This window comes from Gekko japonicus, unplaced genomic scaffold (assembly GCF_001447785.1).
Source record: "Gekko japonicus isolate JY-2015 unplaced genomic scaffold, Gekko_japonicus_V1.1 scaffold1162, whole genome shotgun sequence".
Classification (NCBI taxonomy): domain Eukaryota; kingdom Metazoa; phylum Chordata; class Lepidosauria; order Squamata; family Gekkonidae; genus Gekko; species Gekko japonicus.
Genome location: NW_015172038.1, coordinates 265,776 through 282,997, shown reverse-complemented (window position 1 = coordinate 282,997; position 17,222 = coordinate 265,776). Strand labels below are relative to the sequence as shown.

The 17,222-nt window shown below is 51.5% G+C and overlaps 1 protein-coding gene across 1 annotated transcript in view; it reads right to left on the bottom strand.

The window, feature by feature from the left end:
- MFSD10 (major facilitator superfamily domain containing 10) overlaps positions 1-17,222 on the bottom strand; it is a 37,724-nt gene that overhangs the window by 12,437 nt on the left and 8,065 nt on the right. Inside the window, exons 5-7 of the mRNA XM_015420646.1 lie at positions 12,454-12,642; positions 10,526-10,634; positions 2,723-2,825 (exon numbers count right to left, since the gene is read on the bottom strand). Coding sequence (XP_015276132.1) covers positions 2,723-2,825; positions 10,526-10,634; positions 12,454-12,642 — 401 coding nt within the window. The remainder of the gene's footprint in view (positions 1-2,722; positions 2,826-10,525; positions 10,635-12,453; positions 12,643-17,222) is intronic.

Genomic DNA, 17,222 nt, shown 5'->3' with positions numbered 1-17,222 from the left:
GGCAGTCTCCTCTTCAGATGTGTGCGCCCCCCCCCCCCCCAGAAAAGGCCATCCCAAATCAGGGGAAAGTGTCCCCAGGGTTCCAATTACCAGGATATCCCTGTAACTACTTGGCAGGCTCCCCTTTTCCTCTTCGATACCCTGGACCTCCGCTGCATCTACCCCTGGACCTCTCCACACCCCAAGCCCTGGATTTAAGGTCGTCTGTCCCTTGCTGAAAATTTCCCAGTTCCCCCTCCCTTTCCCCTTTTATAAGTGTGCCCTCTTGTTGGGTGTGTGTGTGTGTGAGTGAGTGTGACTACTTACGGAATAAGTTCTCAGGTGCATAGTGTAGGTTCTTTACATTTTTATTCCACTTTTATTTTGTATACAATAAAATTATTTGTGTTTACAATTACACTCTCTCACTCTCTTTCTTCATCGTTTTATTTTGGGGTACCCCTACAAGCTCTACCCAGGTATACAGGGCCTGCAAGTTGGAACTTTTCTACCAGGCCTTCGGCTAAGGAGCTGCCGCTGCCACCACCAACAACAGCATCATCACTAGAGAAAGATAAGAGCCCAACTCCACCATTACAGCCTGTGCCAGTCGCACAGAACTGATGAACAAAGTAACTGTTGCCACCATCCCTAATGTATTAGTTTACCACCAGCTAGCACTTTATGTCTTGGATTGTTTTTAGATGGTTCTATTTATCTCATAATTGTTCTTATGTTTATCTTTTGTAAGCTGCCCTGAGCCTGCTTTGGCGGGGGGGGGGGGGTATAAATCAAATAAATAAATAAATGTTATTCCTTTATGGAACCCTTTTAAAGCTAATTTCCCCTTTTCTGGGTCCAGTTTGGGTAACAGAACTGGACGTGAGTGTTGCAGTGGCCAAGTTTGTGGATTATATCAAATCAATCAGGATGGCAAAAACCAGCGTGGATTATGAAGAGCTCTGAGTGGTTGTGCCTAAAAGGGGTGAATGGGCAACACTCAGTGGCTGGTCCTGCACGGGGCCGGGGCTGGGGGGGGGGGTTGGACTACATGGCCTGTACGGCCCCTTCCCACTCTGGGATTCTGTGACAGTCAGAGGAGCTGGTTGGTCACTGTGGGGAACCAGATCCAGCAGGTTCTTATTGCCTTCAGTTCAGAGGATGGGGAAAGGAGTACTAACATTATCCAGCATTCCCTTTTTTCTTTTTTTAAGGGAAAGGCAAGAACCTGGTGTTGTGTTGTTGTTTTTTTAAAGGGGGTGGGGGTGGAACACGTTGAGGCAGTTTTAGCAAGGCTTCCAGGCCCTTCTGTCTACTAAAAGAGGTCCCCCTGAGCACAATAAAGCCATACAGATTTTTCTTTTTAAGAGATGAATTTTCCTCCCAGAATTCAGTGTCTTGGTACAGGGACTGAGTACAATTTTAGGGCCTGCATGTCAGAGGTTAAGTGACATGAGCTTAAGGGAAGGCGCTGTCTGCTCATTCTAGACAACTCTAGAAGAACGAAGTTCGAGTCCAGTGGAGGCACCTTTAAGACCAACAAAGTTTTATTCTGGTATATTCTGGGTATTCATGCGTGCACACGGGAGCTTATATCCAGAATAAAAAACTGTTCGTCTTCAAGGTGCCCACTGGTGGACTCAGACTTTGTTCTGCTGCTTCAGACCAACAGGGCCGCCCATCCAAACCCTAGAAGGAAAGAGGATACAGGTCAGGAAACTGGGAAACCTACAACTCCCAACTGGTACTCTTTAAGAACTGGCTTTCAAACAGGATGGTTCTGTCTCACAAAGCTCCTCCTCATGCCTCTTGCCCAATCTCGAGGAAAGCAGACGAGACTGAGGTCCCCTCGTGATTCCTCCCCAAGGCAGAGTCCCTGTGTGTGGAGCAGGGGCACCCGGGGAAAGGTAGGTCCCCACCTTTGAACGCTGCGGATGAAATAAGCCAATGATCCACAGGGCTCTACTGGTAGCAGGAGCTCCTTTGCATATTAGGCCACACACCCCTAGTGTAGCCAATCCTCCAAGAGCTTATAGTAGCCCCAGTAAGAAGAGCTCTGTAAGCTCTTGGAGGATTGGCTACACTGGGGTGTGTGGCCTAATATGCAAAGGAGCTCCTGCTACCAGTAGAGCCACACAGCACAGAAAGCTGCCTGATACGGAATCAGACCGCCCATCCTCAGGCTGGCACCAGCGGTCCAGGGTCTCAGGCAGGGGTCTTTCACATCACCTAATACCTGATCCTTTTAAAAAACAACCCAGAGAGGCCAGGGATTGACGCGAAGATGCTCTGGACATGAAGGGGATGCTCCCTGCTACTGAGCCACAGCAGCTCCCCATGAGCCATGACCCCTCCCAACGGAACACGGCTCCACTTTCCAGGAAAGAGGAGATAACTATTCCATCCTCCTTCACTCCCAGGCCGGAGATGAGGAGTTAGCAAGCAGGCGGTGCTTCCTCTGTCTGTTCTGCATTGCAGGGGCAGCGTTCCACCTGAACTTCAGCCTGCTAGAGAGTCCAGTCCTTCGGCAAAGCCGGGACATCACTGCTAAATGGTTTCTCGCAAAGCCCCTTTTGGCCACCAATTGACTATTCAAGCCCCAACCTCAACAACAGTGAATGACTTAATCCTGTTCTTGTGAGTCGTTCTTGAAGAGCCCGTAATAGGAGGCGAAGGTCTCAGAGGAGCCAAGGATGAAGTAAACGAGTGCGGAAGTGGTGCATGAAACAAATATGCAAATTACCTGCTGAAGTGGAAGTGCTGATGGACGAGAAAACTCAGAGTGTACTCCAGACCGGAGAACAAGAAGAGGTACAGGAAATACACCAGGCCCAAGATCCTGAGATCTGTTAAAACAGTGGAACATTCAGACCCTATCATAACATTTACAAAAGGACGTTGGCAACGGAATACATTTCTGCCCCTCACTCTTCCCCTGTTAGGACTGACTATTTCCCTCCATTCCCTTGTCAGCCTTCCCAAGTCGTTCAGCATTAACCCTGCACCAGTACTAGTCATAGTTAATACGAATTGTGTTTCCTCTTAACCAGGGTTTGCAAATCCAACCCTGGATGCAAATGCTGGTGAAGATGAGGATCCCGATCATCACTCCTGCTGAGGTAACATTAAGCCATGATTCGGACTGGCGCGTGGGGCGGGGCGGGGGAGAGGGTTTGCGCTAGGGAGGGGAGGGGTGTGTGTGTTTATGCGTCCTTGAGAACCTTGAGGGTGTCTGTGGTGGGGAGGGGGAGGGAAAGGAGTTTGTCAGCCGCTCTGAGACTCCTTCGGGGAGTGAAGGGCCATGGGGTATGGATCCAGTCTCCTCCTCCTCCTCCTTCTTCAGAACAGTTCCCACATTCAACTCTCATTTGCAGAGAATTTGCTACATGAGAATCAGTCTTCAAAGAAATGCAACCATGGAAGCTGATCCCTCCTGCTTCGAACGACATCCGGGAGTTGTGTCTGTCGTTCCGTATATACACTGTAAGCTACCTTGAGTGGGCTACGAATGTTCAAATCACACACACACACTCTGAGAGTTAAAAGCTCTCCCTGCACAATTTCGTCAAGGAGGTTATGAGCCGTTAATCTCTCTACAGTGGGTGTGAAGAATGCCAGGACTTTCGGCAACCACAGGATCACACGGACACCGGGGGAAAGCAGAGTTGCACTGTTTTCCTTTCTGGTTCAAAAACTCCAAAGAGGGAGTGCCCTGCCCCTTCTTGGAGCCAATGCACGCATGGGATTCCTGCCCAACACGTCATGTGCTCGATCAGCAGGTGCCCCCTTCCCTCAGTTCCTGCTAAGCTGTCCTTCCATGACATAACAGGCCCTGTGAGAGCTCACGGTGGGGCAGGAGGGAGGGAATGTGTGTCTGCACAGAAGACATCGATGAACAACTGTTACAGGTAAGTGCAGCTCTGTTTTCATCTTCCGACTTCTCCTGCAGCCGCACATGGGGACTGTCAGAGAGTGACTCCCCAGAGGTGGGGGGAGTCTCTCACTGGAACACAGCCTCGACCACACCCGCTTCTCTCCTCACCCGAAGCTCTAAAGGGCAGCGCTTCACAAATGTGTCCTCCGTCGACCAGGTTGCTGCCTGGCAGATGTCCAGCAGGGGAACTCATCGATGAAAGGCAGCAGATGACCCCCGTGCTCTGGTGGAGGAGGGGGCTTTCACATCGAGTGGATGCAGCTCTCTGGATGCCAAGTAGCAGGAACGGGTGGCAGCAACTACCCATCTGGACACAAACTGGGCAGAAGCAGCTTTGCCCTTCTTGGGGCCCCAATTACAAACAAGCAGTGCTTTGTTTTTATGGAACAGTTTGCTCTGTCTATATAAATGAAGGGGGGCCCTCCTGACGTCAAGGGCATGTAGGGCCTTTTCCGCTTCCAAGCTCAGAGCGGGGTGGGGGGATACCGGTAGGACCATTTCCCGTGCACGGTGGAACTCGGAAACTACCTCAGGCAGGAAGTCTAGACTCGGGTAGACTACAACCCGCTCACCGAATATCTCGAGAAAAGGAGGATCAACCCGAGTGCCGCCAGTTCACTGACTCTTCCGGCTGAGGTAACAGCCACTACGGACACTGCCTTCCTTGAGAGGAAAGCCAAGGAGCAAGAGTCTACAGGCTCAAAGGGTGGTTTCATCAGCCTGGCTACCACTAAGGGCAATGCACGGTGGAACTCGGAAACTACCTCAGGCAGGAAGTCTAGACTCGGGTAGACTACAACCCGTTCACCGGATATCTTGAGAAAAGGAGGATCAACCCGAGTGCCGCCAGTTCACTGACTCTTCACTGAGGTAACAGCCCCTACGGACACTGCCTTCCTGGAGAGGAAAGCCAAGGAGCAAGAGTCTATGGGCTCAAAGGGTGGCTTCATCAGCCTGGCTACCACTAAGGGCAATGACCGCTGCGGGACAATATGGGGTGCAGGAGGGAAAACATTAGACAGCTCCTTTAAAAACCGCTGAGCCAACTTTTGAGCAGAAACAGAACTTCCCTGCACCTCCTCATGAGAAGCAGCAATGGCCACTAGGTGGGTCTTCACTGAAGACACCGCTGAACCGGTCTGTGCTCATAGCAAGCCGCCAAGTGTAGCCGTGCGGCATCCTGGTGCAACAGGGACCGTACATCAGCAGGTCTGCTCTGGGAACCAGATCTGGCGGGGCCCGAAGGGAGCTACTAGGACACAATCTATCCATTCGGCCACCCTATTCCCTTTAACCTTGTTTAGGACAGAAAAGGAAGGGAATGCATAAAAGAGTGTATCTGACCAAGGGATTTGGAATGTGTCTCCCTCCCAGGGAAGTTGGATCACTGCCCGCTAGGGACGTGGTGCAACAGGGACCGCACATCTGCCGGTCTGGGGGGGGGGAGGGAATGGCATGCTAAGCGGAACAGCTCTCGGAACCAGATTTGGCGGGGCCCGAAGGGAGCTACTAGGACACAATCTATCCATTCGGCCACCCTATTCCCTTTAACCTTGTTTAGGACAGAAAAGGAAGGGAATGCATAAAAGAGTGTATCTGACCAAGGGATTTGGAATGTGTCTCCCTCCCAGGGAAGTTGGATCACTGCCCGCTAGGGAGCAGAATTCCGGTGCTTTCTTGGACTTGGCTGTGGCAAACAGGTCCACCTGAGGATACCCGAGGCGTCGAAAACTGCCTTGATGTATCTGTGCCGGATAGACCATTCATATTTGGTCTGATAGACCCTGCTCAGGTTGTCTGCTTCTGTATTCGAAGTCCCTGCCGTGTGGATGGCCCTGGGAAGGGCTCCAACGCCCGTAGCTATTTCCCAAGTGGCTACTGCCCCTAAGCAAGGCCTCTGGGAGCCCATGCCTCCTTGTTTGTTGAAATAATACATGGTTGTGGTGATGTCTGTTTGGATCAGCACCCTCTTGCCTCTGAGATAATCTCAAAAGGAGGTAAGGGCAAATCTTACCACATGAAGTTCTGGGACATTTACATGGGGAGTGTTTTGCATTAAAGGCCACTGGCCTTGCACCAAAAAACCTTCCCAGTGGGCGCCCCAACCTGATAGCGAAACATCTGTGGTCCAGAACCCAAATTGGATCCCTGAGAACAAGTCAGCGTCATCCAGCCACCACGGCTGCAGAGACCTGGCCACCACCCTAGGTACTGAAAAGCAGCGTCTTGAGGGATGTTTGTTGGGGTTGTACTTCTTAACAAACCAGACTTTCAAGCTCCGCATGTGCAGTCTTGCTAACAGGATCACCGCGGCGGTCAAGGCCATAAGCCCAAACAGCCGATGAATTGCCTTCACTGGCTGCTAACGTTTTCTAGCACATCTTAACACCACTGCCTTAATGCTTCTAGCCCTGGTTGCAGGCAAAAAAGCTCTCCCTGTGGTAGCATCGAAGGAGACACCAATGAATTGTACTTGCTGAGAGGGCTCAAGGTGAGATTTCCCCCAATTCACCATTAGGCCTAACCTGCTACAGGTGGAAATGGTGCAGTGAATGTGGACATTCAGTACGTCACGTCTGGGGGGATCATGATAAGCCGATTGTCTAGGTACTGAAAAACACAGCAACCCTGTGTGTGCAGGTGCACCACCACTGCAGCTATACACTTGGTGAATACTCTCGGTGCAGTAGCAAGACCGAATGGGAGGGATGCATGCTGGAACACCTCAGAGCCCCGTCTGAACCGTAAATACTTCCTATGGGATTGGTGGACTGAAACGTGGAAACAGGAGTCCTTTAAATCAAGGACTGTGAGCCACAGTTTTCTGAGATCCTGTATGGGCCTGCACCCACAGTCTTTTTTATTCACTAGAAACATTCTTGAATGGAAACCCCGGGAGTGAAGCCTGCTTGGGACCCATCCCAATGGAGGGGAGGGGAGGGGGAGGGCTTATCCACCACAGTCAAAGCCAGGTGGCAAGGGGATTGGGACAACAATTCTAACCTGTAGCCTTCCTGAACTATCGACAAAACCCAGCTATCAGAACTAACCAGGCTCCAAGCCTCTGCAAATTGTTCTAGCCTATCCTTCACACTGGGAACATCTGCAACTACTGGGGTGAATAGTCAGAACTTTGCTGGCTGTTGGCCCCGATCCCTCTGGGGGTTCCATTGAGCACGCCTCAGCTGTGGGGTACCCCTTCTTTTTGAAAAGGGGGACGACGGGAAAGGGCATTGAGGACACACAAATGATTGCTGTGGGTGCTGGCTCTGACCCCTGTAGAAAGGGGTAGCAAAGCCGTGTTGCCTGTGATAGAAATGTTGCCTCTGGCCCAGAGCTGAGGAAAACAGGCTCAGCGATCTGGCTGTCTGGAGGTTCTTCTTTATAGTGGAGAGGAACTCATCCATGGACCACGAAAAAAAGAGTTGATCCCTCAAAGGGGAGGTCCTCAACTTTACAGCGCGTCTCCGGAGGGAGAACAGTGTTGCGTAGCCATGAGGGCTTCCGGAGGACTACGGCAGAGGCCACCGGTCTGGCTGAGACATCAGCGGCATGTCTGCCCACGTTAATATCCTGTTTCAAGAGTTTAATCACCTTGGACTGGATACGCTTAGCCAGGGACTTGGATTCATCAGGCAACTTGTCTTAGGTACTGGGAAAGACTCTCCCAGAGGAAAAGTTGGTAGCCTCTCATAACCAATTGATAATTCGCTACTCAAAAACTGAGAGTGAAGGAAGCATAAAACTTTCTTCCCAAAGTGTCCAGTCGGTGACTTTCCTTGTTGGCTGGGGAATGAATTCTGTCTGGGCCACTGGTGTGCCTGCATGTCTTCTGTAACTAATGAACGTAGTGGTGGGTGCACGGACAGAAACTCACAAGAGTCCTGCTTTAGTCTGTATAAATTTTCAGTCTTACAAGGTGTGGCCTGAATGTAGGCTAGTTTCTGCCGGATCAGAACCATGAGGTCAGAATGACCTTCCAGGATTGGAAATGCAACTATCCCTGGAATGCTGGAGTAGAGACGACTCAAAATTCTGTCCTTAGGACAGTTACCTTAAGTGGAACCATCAATGTCAAGGACTTTTGCCTTCTTAGCATTTTATTCCCTGTAGAGACAGAGGTTTTTGCTAGGAGATACTGGGGTCAGGTCACTCACGGTATCATCAGGTGACCGGTCCGAGGGACTCTCAGAGCTATAATGAGATGTCGCAGAGACCTCTTCATTCAGGCTCATGGTACGGAGACCGGAAGGGAACCAGTGTGGAGTGGGCATCCATGAATCCCTGTGCATTTGGGTCATGCTCCTCTAAAATTTGTCCAGTCCATCTATTTAAATAGAATGGTGGCATATAGTAAGAATGCTGAGGGGGGCCCACAGGCTGCCAAGATAAGGGAGGTCCTGGTTCTGAGGGTACCAGTTGTTCCGCAGAGATGCCAGTTTGGTGTAGTGGTTAAGTGTGTGGACTCTAATCTGGGAGAACCGGGTTTGATTCCCCACTCCTCCACTTGTACCTGCTGGATGACTTTGGGCAAGCTGTAGTTCTGACAAGAGCTGTTCTTGAAAAAGAGCAGTTTCTGTCAGAGCTCTCTCCGCCCCACCTGCTTCACAGGGTGTCTGCTGGGGCAGAGGTGAAGGGAAAGGAGTTTGTAAGCTGCTCTGAGACTCCCTTGGGTAGTGAAGGGTGGGGTATAAATCCAATCTCTTCTCTTCTTCACTTCTTCATCTGAAAAGGAACCAGCAAAGGAGGCTAGATGCGGCAACAGGGTGCGTCAGGGTACCAGGATGACGTCTTGATCAGTCTCTGGAGCCTCAGAAGTCCCAACACATCCTGACTTGGGTGCAGACTCGGTCTTCTCCTTATGCTTCAGTTTCTTATGCTTCTTTTCAGGAGGTTCCAGATGCAACCAGACCTTGGTCGATGGTCCTGGGGAAGGGGGACGTGGGCTCCTAGGCTCCGCCTCCCCAGCGACGGAAGCGGCCCTTTTTGGAGAGATTGGAGCCATCCTGACAGTGGGGCCCACAGGAACCAGAACGGGGTTCAGTAGTCGGAGCCAAGGGAAGTGGACCCGAGATAGTAGGGCTTGAGCTCGGAGTAACCTTGGAAGGAACCGAGGAGGATGAAGCCTTCTCCCGCAGCGCAGCTTTCAGCCTACAGGCCCCATCTGGCCGAGCCTTCAGGGTAAAAGGGCCGGCAAATCAAACAAGCTCCAACGCTGTGGACCTCTCCTAAGCCCAGAAGGCAGAGTTCATGCTTGTCGCTATGTGTCATCTTTGTTCCACATTGTGCACATTTTTTCAACAGTGCCTTGGACGACATGACAGGGGACCACGAGCACAACGAACGAACAGGGAGAGTCTGGAGAGTGGGGCTTGCCTCCCGCAAAGCAGGCTGCCAGAGGAGTGCAGAAAGGAGTCCTTGATGGACAAAAAGGAGTCTTCTTTCTCCCACAATGATATCTAAGAAAACCAATGGAGTGTACTAGAAAGCCGCTTATCCTCGCAGTGGTGAAGGGGGCGCCTGCCAACGGAGCATGGGGCAGGCTGGGCAGGAATCTAGTGCATGTGTCGGTTCTGAAAAAGAGTGGGGCACTCCCTCTTTGGAATTTCTGAGTGTCAGCGAGCTGCCAAAGAACTCTGTGTGATGCCTAATACCATCCATGTTTAGGGTTTCCCTCCCCCTCCTTAGTGAAACCCTATTGCGCATGCTTACTGGTATAATGAAGTGCACATTTGCTTGCCTTATGCATTCCTTTCTGTGAACGCTAGTTCTGCTTTGAAACATGCTTATCTGCAAGGTCACAGGTGCGGAGAGGAGATGGCTTCGCGTAATCTATAATGAGCTAGACTGTGAGAAGACTTAATTGTTTATCTTTTAGGAAACCGTTGCTTCTCAGACTAAGCGCGCGAATCTGAGAATCGACCCGCGCGAGCAGGAACCATGTCCATTGGTTATTGGTGGTTTGAATTTGCTTTACTATCCCATGCTTTGACCCTTCTTAGCTATTCTAAACAGTGAACGTGTTCCTGTTCCATCATGGCTTCAATAAAATACTACTTTGCTACAAACGTGTATTAATTGTAAATTGTGGGGATCGGACACTGAGCTAGAAAGAAAATGTCCCATGGCTGGCCAAAGTGGGTCTGCGTGAGAAAACAGAAGATGAAACACATTTCTTTTAGCTGGAAGCCGATGCACATGGGAGGGTGGAGGCATGCTGCAAACAGAAGCCAATTTGAGAGTATCCCATCAGGCCAGCCCTTCAGATGTAAGAATACGTCCACCTGAACATTTCACATGATAGTTGCTGGCCTTGAGTAGATACGCCAAGACAGAAGGTCCATCAAGTTGCCCATCCCAGCCCTCCTATCTTTTGCACATGCAAAGCCTTGATATAGAGCCCCTTTGGGCTAAGGGTTCTATATCAATGGGCAACCCAAACCACTATTGTGGCAACCAACAAATGGCAGCAGCCATGCGGCAAGGCAAACGTCTCCAGGAAAGGGCTCACACTGATTACAAGGCTTGGGCAAGGGCAGGTCCCAAGGAGAAAAAGCGGGTGGAAATATTCAAACTACTCCATAACATAGCACTGAAAGCTGGAGGACTTGCTCTTTTCTGAAGGGGGGTCCATTCCGTGGCTTACTGCAGAGAACTGGAACAAAGCCCAGGGACTGAGGAGGCCGGTGACTGACTGGAAACCAGACGTCACGGAGGGCACCTACAAAGAGAAAGACATGTCTTTTGGTCAAAGGAATCATGGTACAGAAGAGAGGCACCAGCAAGGAGATCCATGACCCCAGAAACCCTGGAAGGCCAGATAATGAAACTGAAGCTCAAATACTTTGGCCACCGCTTACTGCAGAGAACTGGAACAAAGCCCAGGGACTGAGGAGGCCGGTGACTGACTGGAAACCAGACGTCACGGAGGGCACCTACAAAGAGAAAGACGCGTCTTTTGGTCAAAGGGATCATGGTACAGAAGAGAGGCACCGGCAAGGAAATCCCTGACCCCAGAAACACACATGGCAAAATGCCTCCAAGGGAAGGTCCCGCATACTTTAAATACCTCTACCTGCACTACGAAATAAGAGTTTCCCCCTGAAAACTCAGGACTTGGCTAACACGATTCAGCCCAAGGAGCTGTCCTTCTGCAGGCCCAACACAGCTGACTGCAAGGACAAATCAGTCCACCTGGACCTTGTTAGTCAGTCCTGACATCCGGTTCTGTGCCTGTCACATTTGGCTTTTCAGCCATTTCCCTATCATCCTTCAGTACTCCTTTTACCCCTTGGTCATCCAAGGGCCCCACTGCCTCCCTGGCTGGTTTCCTGCTTCTAATGTATTTGAAGAAAGTTTCATTGTTGGTTTTTACGTTTTTTGCTATATGCTCCTCATATTCCTTTTGCCTGCCTGACTACAGACTTGCATTTTATTTGCCAAAGCCTGGGTTCCGTTTTATCAGCCTCACTGTGACTAGCTTTCCACTGCTTAAAGGAACCCTTTATTTATTTATTTATTTATTTATTGGGATTTTTTACCCCGCCATCCCCGCTAAAGGGGCTCAGGGCGGCTTACAAGGGGCAAAGCCGATAAAAGCAATAAAAACATTAATAACAATTAATCACCAACAACAGTGATACTCAATTGAAAGCAGGACGGTCCCCGAATATATGCAATGATGGTAGGCAGTTCTCTGGGGATGATGTTGTCCTATAGCTGATCCCAAGCAAGTAAGTCCGGTGATATCAGTTGCACAAAAGGTAACAGCAAGACGTTCAGGGCTGCCTCCTGCGGTTGCATGAGCAGACCAGGCCTGTGCTGACTGGTCTGTCTCTGCCTCTTCCCTTTCCCATGGCAGCCTTCTGCGCGTGCCCCCTCAAGAGGCAATGCCAGGGGTTGCGAGACCCCTGTGGTCAATAGGAAACCACACTGGGCACGTGGGGGAAACTGGGCAGCAGCATCCTCCCCCCCTCGTCTTGTAGCAAGATGGACCTGGTGCTCTGCCACACATGCTCTACCAAGCTTTTCACTGGCACAAGAGCATGGTGTGAGCAATTACACCCAATCCCCCCCCACACAGCAGCTCCTCATGCCCAAGGGCTTTCTGTTCTCGAGGGTCACACGGGGGCTGCAGCGGACTGTGTGGGAAGGTGGAGAAAGATCTGCCGCCCAAGCTGCCTTCTGCTCACCCAGCCCGGGACCGATAAGCACCCCCCCCCCGCAAAAATGAACGGGGAGCACCAGGAACAGCACCACTTGGCCCTCTCGGCCTCCCCCCCTCGCATCCTGGGCCAACAACAGAGCAGGGGCCCAAACTTGGGCACTCTTGGCCATTTCAAGGGGCTCATTCAGGAGAACTCCCAAACAGAGTGCCCCCCCTCTCTGCAAGATGCCCACCGAGGGCTGCAGACTCAGAGGGGGCCAGACACACACACACACACACACAGAGGCCTCTTTTTGACCATTTAAAGTGCAGTCTCCCCATTCCTGGTCCCGTAAAATCAGCATGGCCACAATCTGTCTCCAAAACGCCTTACCCGTTTTTCTTTGGGGAGTGTCTCTGGTAACATGAAGAAAAGGAAGGCCAGGTCAGTAACGGCAAACGTGACAGCCAAGAGAGCCGACCAAAGATAGACGACTTCTCCCTTCTCCGTCTCCATGGCGAGGAAGGCTCCGAGCAGGGGGCCCAGCGTGAAGCCCAAGGAGAAGGCCACGCCAATCATCGCCTGTCGGAACATCGAGAGTTTGATGCAACGTTAGGCAGGACGGCACATTCATTTTTATCAGTAAAAGTGAATAGCTGGTGTGAAACATATGCTGCTGTGAGCTGAAATTCAGCACTGTAAAAGGGTAATGAGGAACGGGCGCACACTGTGGATTAGGCCACCTAGTCCAGCGGCCTCCCTACTCCGATGGTGGCCAGTCAGAGGGCAGCCCACCAGGAGGTCTCCGCTCTCCCTTGCCGCAGTAGCTTTTTATTTCTGCTGTTCATAGTCCGCCTTCCTCACGGAGACTCAGGGTGGATGACGCGGAGTGAGTCTAATCTAATCCACAGGCTGGGACACTCAGTGAACAAGGAAGTAGGATTTGGATTGAAGAACCAACCAGAAATTTAGAAAACAGAACTGAAGCAAAGGAAATTGTTCACATGACACATTAAATGACACAAAATCACACAGCAGGATCCTAGTTTCAGCAAACTATACATGGCATCAGAGACCCCACAGAGCCCCTGATCATTTATCCCAGGAACGGTCTGGATAGTTTAATAGGGTGCAACTCTATGGCCAGCACAGAAAAGCCCTCTCGAATAGTCAGCTTTGCCTAGTTTGTGGAAAGCCAGGAGAGGAGGACCCTTCCTGATCTCCTCGGGCAGGCCGTTCCACAAGGTGGGGGCCACCCTAGGGAAGGCCTGTGTAGGGGCAGTGGTTGATTTTGCTCATTTGCCGATGAGCAAAGCTGGCGTGGTGGAGCACAGGGGAAGACAGAGTCTCGCAGATGGGGGGGGGGGTCCAAGGCTATCAAGGGCTTTGTATGTGAGAGCCAATGCGTTAAACTGAGCCCAGTAATGACTTCAGAATGGAGTGACTTCAGAATGGGAGTAAACTGCCTGCGCGACCAAGCCCCCGACAACATTCTGCATCAGCTGGAGTTTCCAAACTGATTTTGAGGGGAGACCCACGTACAGGGCATCATAGCAGTCCAGTCTTGATGTCACCATGGCACAGGTCCGAGTGGACGGATCAGCCATATCAAGATAAGGGCCCATCTTACGAGTTAGGCTGAGCTGGGGAAAAGCCTTTTTTACAACGGCATTAACTTGCTTCTCCAGCAATAATGTTGGGTCCCGTAGATGCCCGAGGCCCTCAAATGACTGAATTGGGGAGCACCATGTCCTTCAAGGCCTCCTCCTGCCCGGCCAGCGTCCCTTCTGTCTTTAACAGAACTTAGTTCCAATCTGTTCACTCTTAGCGAGTTAACCATCGAAGCCAAGCAACGATTGAGGACCTCTACTGCACCACTAGGAGATTTGGATAATATATAGGGATTGCCTACTTATTGACTAATAGCTGAAGATAGACTTATCCTCTCTATATCTGTTCAAGCTCCCTAAGCCAACAGCTGTGAGTTCCACAAGTCAACTACTTCTTGTATTAAAAATGTCTCATTTTGCTCTCTCCTCAATCTACTGTCCTCCCGTTTCATGGGGTGATCCCAAGTCCTGGTATTATGCTGGAGGCAGAAATGTTTCCATCCACCCACTTCTTTTATGGGGTGCATAATCATGTAGATCTCTATTATGCTGCCGCCACCCTCAGTTGCCTTTGCTACAAAATAAAAAGCCCCCGGTGCTTTAAGCATTCCCGTGCTGTGATCATTGTGGTTCCTTTTTCTTCCCTTTGCCTGCGTCTTCAGTCACCCTTCTGAGAGGCAGTGACCTGGACTGTACACAGCAGGCCACACTGGGGACTTGCACGGGGGCAGCTTTATCCTCAGTCCATTTCCTGGCCATCTCTTCAAGCCTGAGGTTGCACAATGGCAGGTTGGTGATGAATAAGGCCGCCTCCCTTGGAAAGGCAACTGGGACCCTTGGGTGGCTTGACCGAGATCTGTGTCATGCCTGCCCCTGCTGATGTCATGCCTGCCTTTGCTGATGCCCCTGAACAGGCTCCTGAGGACCCTGAACAGGCTCCTGAGGACAGTACTGCAGCAGAAAGGCAAAGACTGGATCCTGTAGCTGAAAGCTATCTAAGTGGTGAGGAGGATAGAGCCTCCCAGGGAACACCTGCAAGGGATCAGTCTCTGCTGCAGCCCAGTAATTCATCGTCAGACTCGCCTCCACCTGTAACCAGGCTCAGGAATGTAAGAAGACAACAGCTGAGAGAGCGAAGGCAGAATGCACGCATGCGTGCCAGAAGATCTCTTAGACCTGATTACTGACAGGATCCTGTCCTCACTCCTGGCTAGTTAATGAGTTGATTAGCTAGCACTGTATATATGCAAGTCTGTTGCCAGCAGTCATTTGTGCTGGCAACGTCGTTTGTTCAGGACCTGAATCCTTGCATCTCTGCTCCAGACCTTGTGGAATTCTTCTCGGCTTGATCCTCGGCTTTTGACCTTTGGCTTTGTTGACCCTGCGTTCATCTCTGACTCCTCTGGTATTGTTGTGATTTATGGACTTGAAACTTTGGTATGTCTGACCCTGCTTTTGGACTGTGATTTAAACCTGCTTGAACCTTGCTACCTGATTTGCCCGGCTTGACCTCGGACTGTTCCTGGACTTTTGCTTGCTTGTGTCACGCCCCCTGGTCCTGCCGTGACAATCTGGACGGACGAGGGTGAAGTGGTGGCTCTCACTCCGCTGACTCCGCCAGGATACTCAGTCCTTCATCAGCCGCGGACAGGACGGTGGGGCTGGGGCAGAAATTCCCACCCGAAATTCCTTCTCCTACGAGAAGCTTCCTGTACTGAATGGGCACACCTGGCATGGGCTCCCTGCCAGGGAGAGGGTGGGAGTCTTGCTGGTTTCCCGTCCGCCTCGCTTGCCAGCTGGCTCCCTCCTGAGGTTGGCTGAGGCAGTAGGGGAGTGGGCCTTGCGTTCCCCCAGACCAATCGTTTTGGGGGGCTTCACTGTCCACACCGACGCTGCCTGGTCTGCCACGGCATCATTAGGCTCCTCCCAGGTTGTATGGGCCACACACTGGATCTGACCTTTTGTGCGGGAACCGATCTGGATTCAGTGGTGCTTTGTGAACCGGTGCCGTGGACTGGTCATTACCTGTGAAGGTCAGTCCGAGATTTGCCTCCCCCTTTGCAGGGGCAGCAAGCTCATTTATGCCCACCTGCAGAGACTCTCTGCCGGCAGCTCTCTTGATGCCTGGAATCTGGGCCTTCAGGAGGCCATCGTCCAAGTTGCCCCCCAAGTGCCCTCTTCAACCCCACACTACCTTGGCTGCCTGGTATACGGATGGACTAAGGATGGTAAAAAGGGGCTTAGATGGCTAGAGCGGGGCGAGCAACGAACTCATGATAAAGCACAGAGAACACTTGATAGAGGCCGCTCGTGGTCCTATGAAGGCAGCAAAGTGCTCTGGCTCCCCTGCCTCTGTTGCAGCCACCGCATCGCGCCCGCTCAGTGATTTAGCGTTATTAGGCAACTGACCACCCCTTTGGTGGCTCCAAAAGTAGACACAGACTTGGCTATTAGCCATGACATATTTGTGATGCTCTCTTCAGATGAAGCCTTGGTCCTCCACCAAGGCTTGGCTGCCAGATTTGGAGTCAGTAGGAATCCTGGGGCCCTGTGTGCACAACCAGGCCCATTTTGGGAGTCCTTCCACCCACTCTCCCAGACAGATGCTGACAAGATCCTATCGGCTGCGCGGCTTCCTACCTGCTCCTTGGATCTCTGCCCTTCCTGGTTGGTGGACGCCTCCAGGGAAGTGGTAGCAGGAGTCTTGGGAGACACTGTCAATCTCTCATTCTCCCGGGGCTCTTTCCCCAGCTCCCTCAAGGAGGCAGTGGTGACACCCCTCCTGGAAAAGTCACTGTTAGATGAGCAGGACCTAGCCAATTACCTCCCGGTATCTAGTCCTGCATTTCTGGGGAAAGCGATTGAGCAAGCTGTGGCTGAACAGCTCCAGGAAGTCCTGGATGAAACATCTGCCCTAGATCCCTTCCAATCCAACTTCTGGCCAGGGTTCAGGACTGAGATGGCGCTGGTCGCTCTGGCTGACACTCTCCAATTACACCTTGATGCAATCAGGATGGTGCTTCTGATCCTGCTGGATCTGTCAGCTGCCTTGGAGACAGTAGAACACTCGGTCCTGGTCAACTGCTTAGCCTCCCTGGGGGTGAGGGGTACGGCCATGAGCTGGGTCTTCTCGTTCCCCCAGAGTCGGTCCCAGAGGGTAACCGTGGGCAGAGGGAAGTCGTCATCACAGGCCCTAACTTGTGGAGTTCCACAGGGGTTGATTCTCTCCCCAATGTTATTTACCATCTATATGCGCCCTCTGGAGGAGACTGTCAGGAGGTTTGGAGTGGAGTGCCATCAATATGCAGAAGGCACTCAGCTCTACCTCTTATTTCAAGAGTGACTGGTGGCTGGAATTCCGGTCTTGGCCTCCTGCCTGGATGCAGTGATGGAATGGCTAGGTGAGAGTTGGTTAAAGCTAAATCCATCCAAGACAGAGATCACGTGGTTGGGAAAGCCCGGACCACTTGGACGGCCACTTCTATCGACCCTTGATGGGGTCCGACTTTCTACAGCTGAATCTCAGAAGTCTGGGGGTGTGGCTCAGTTCTT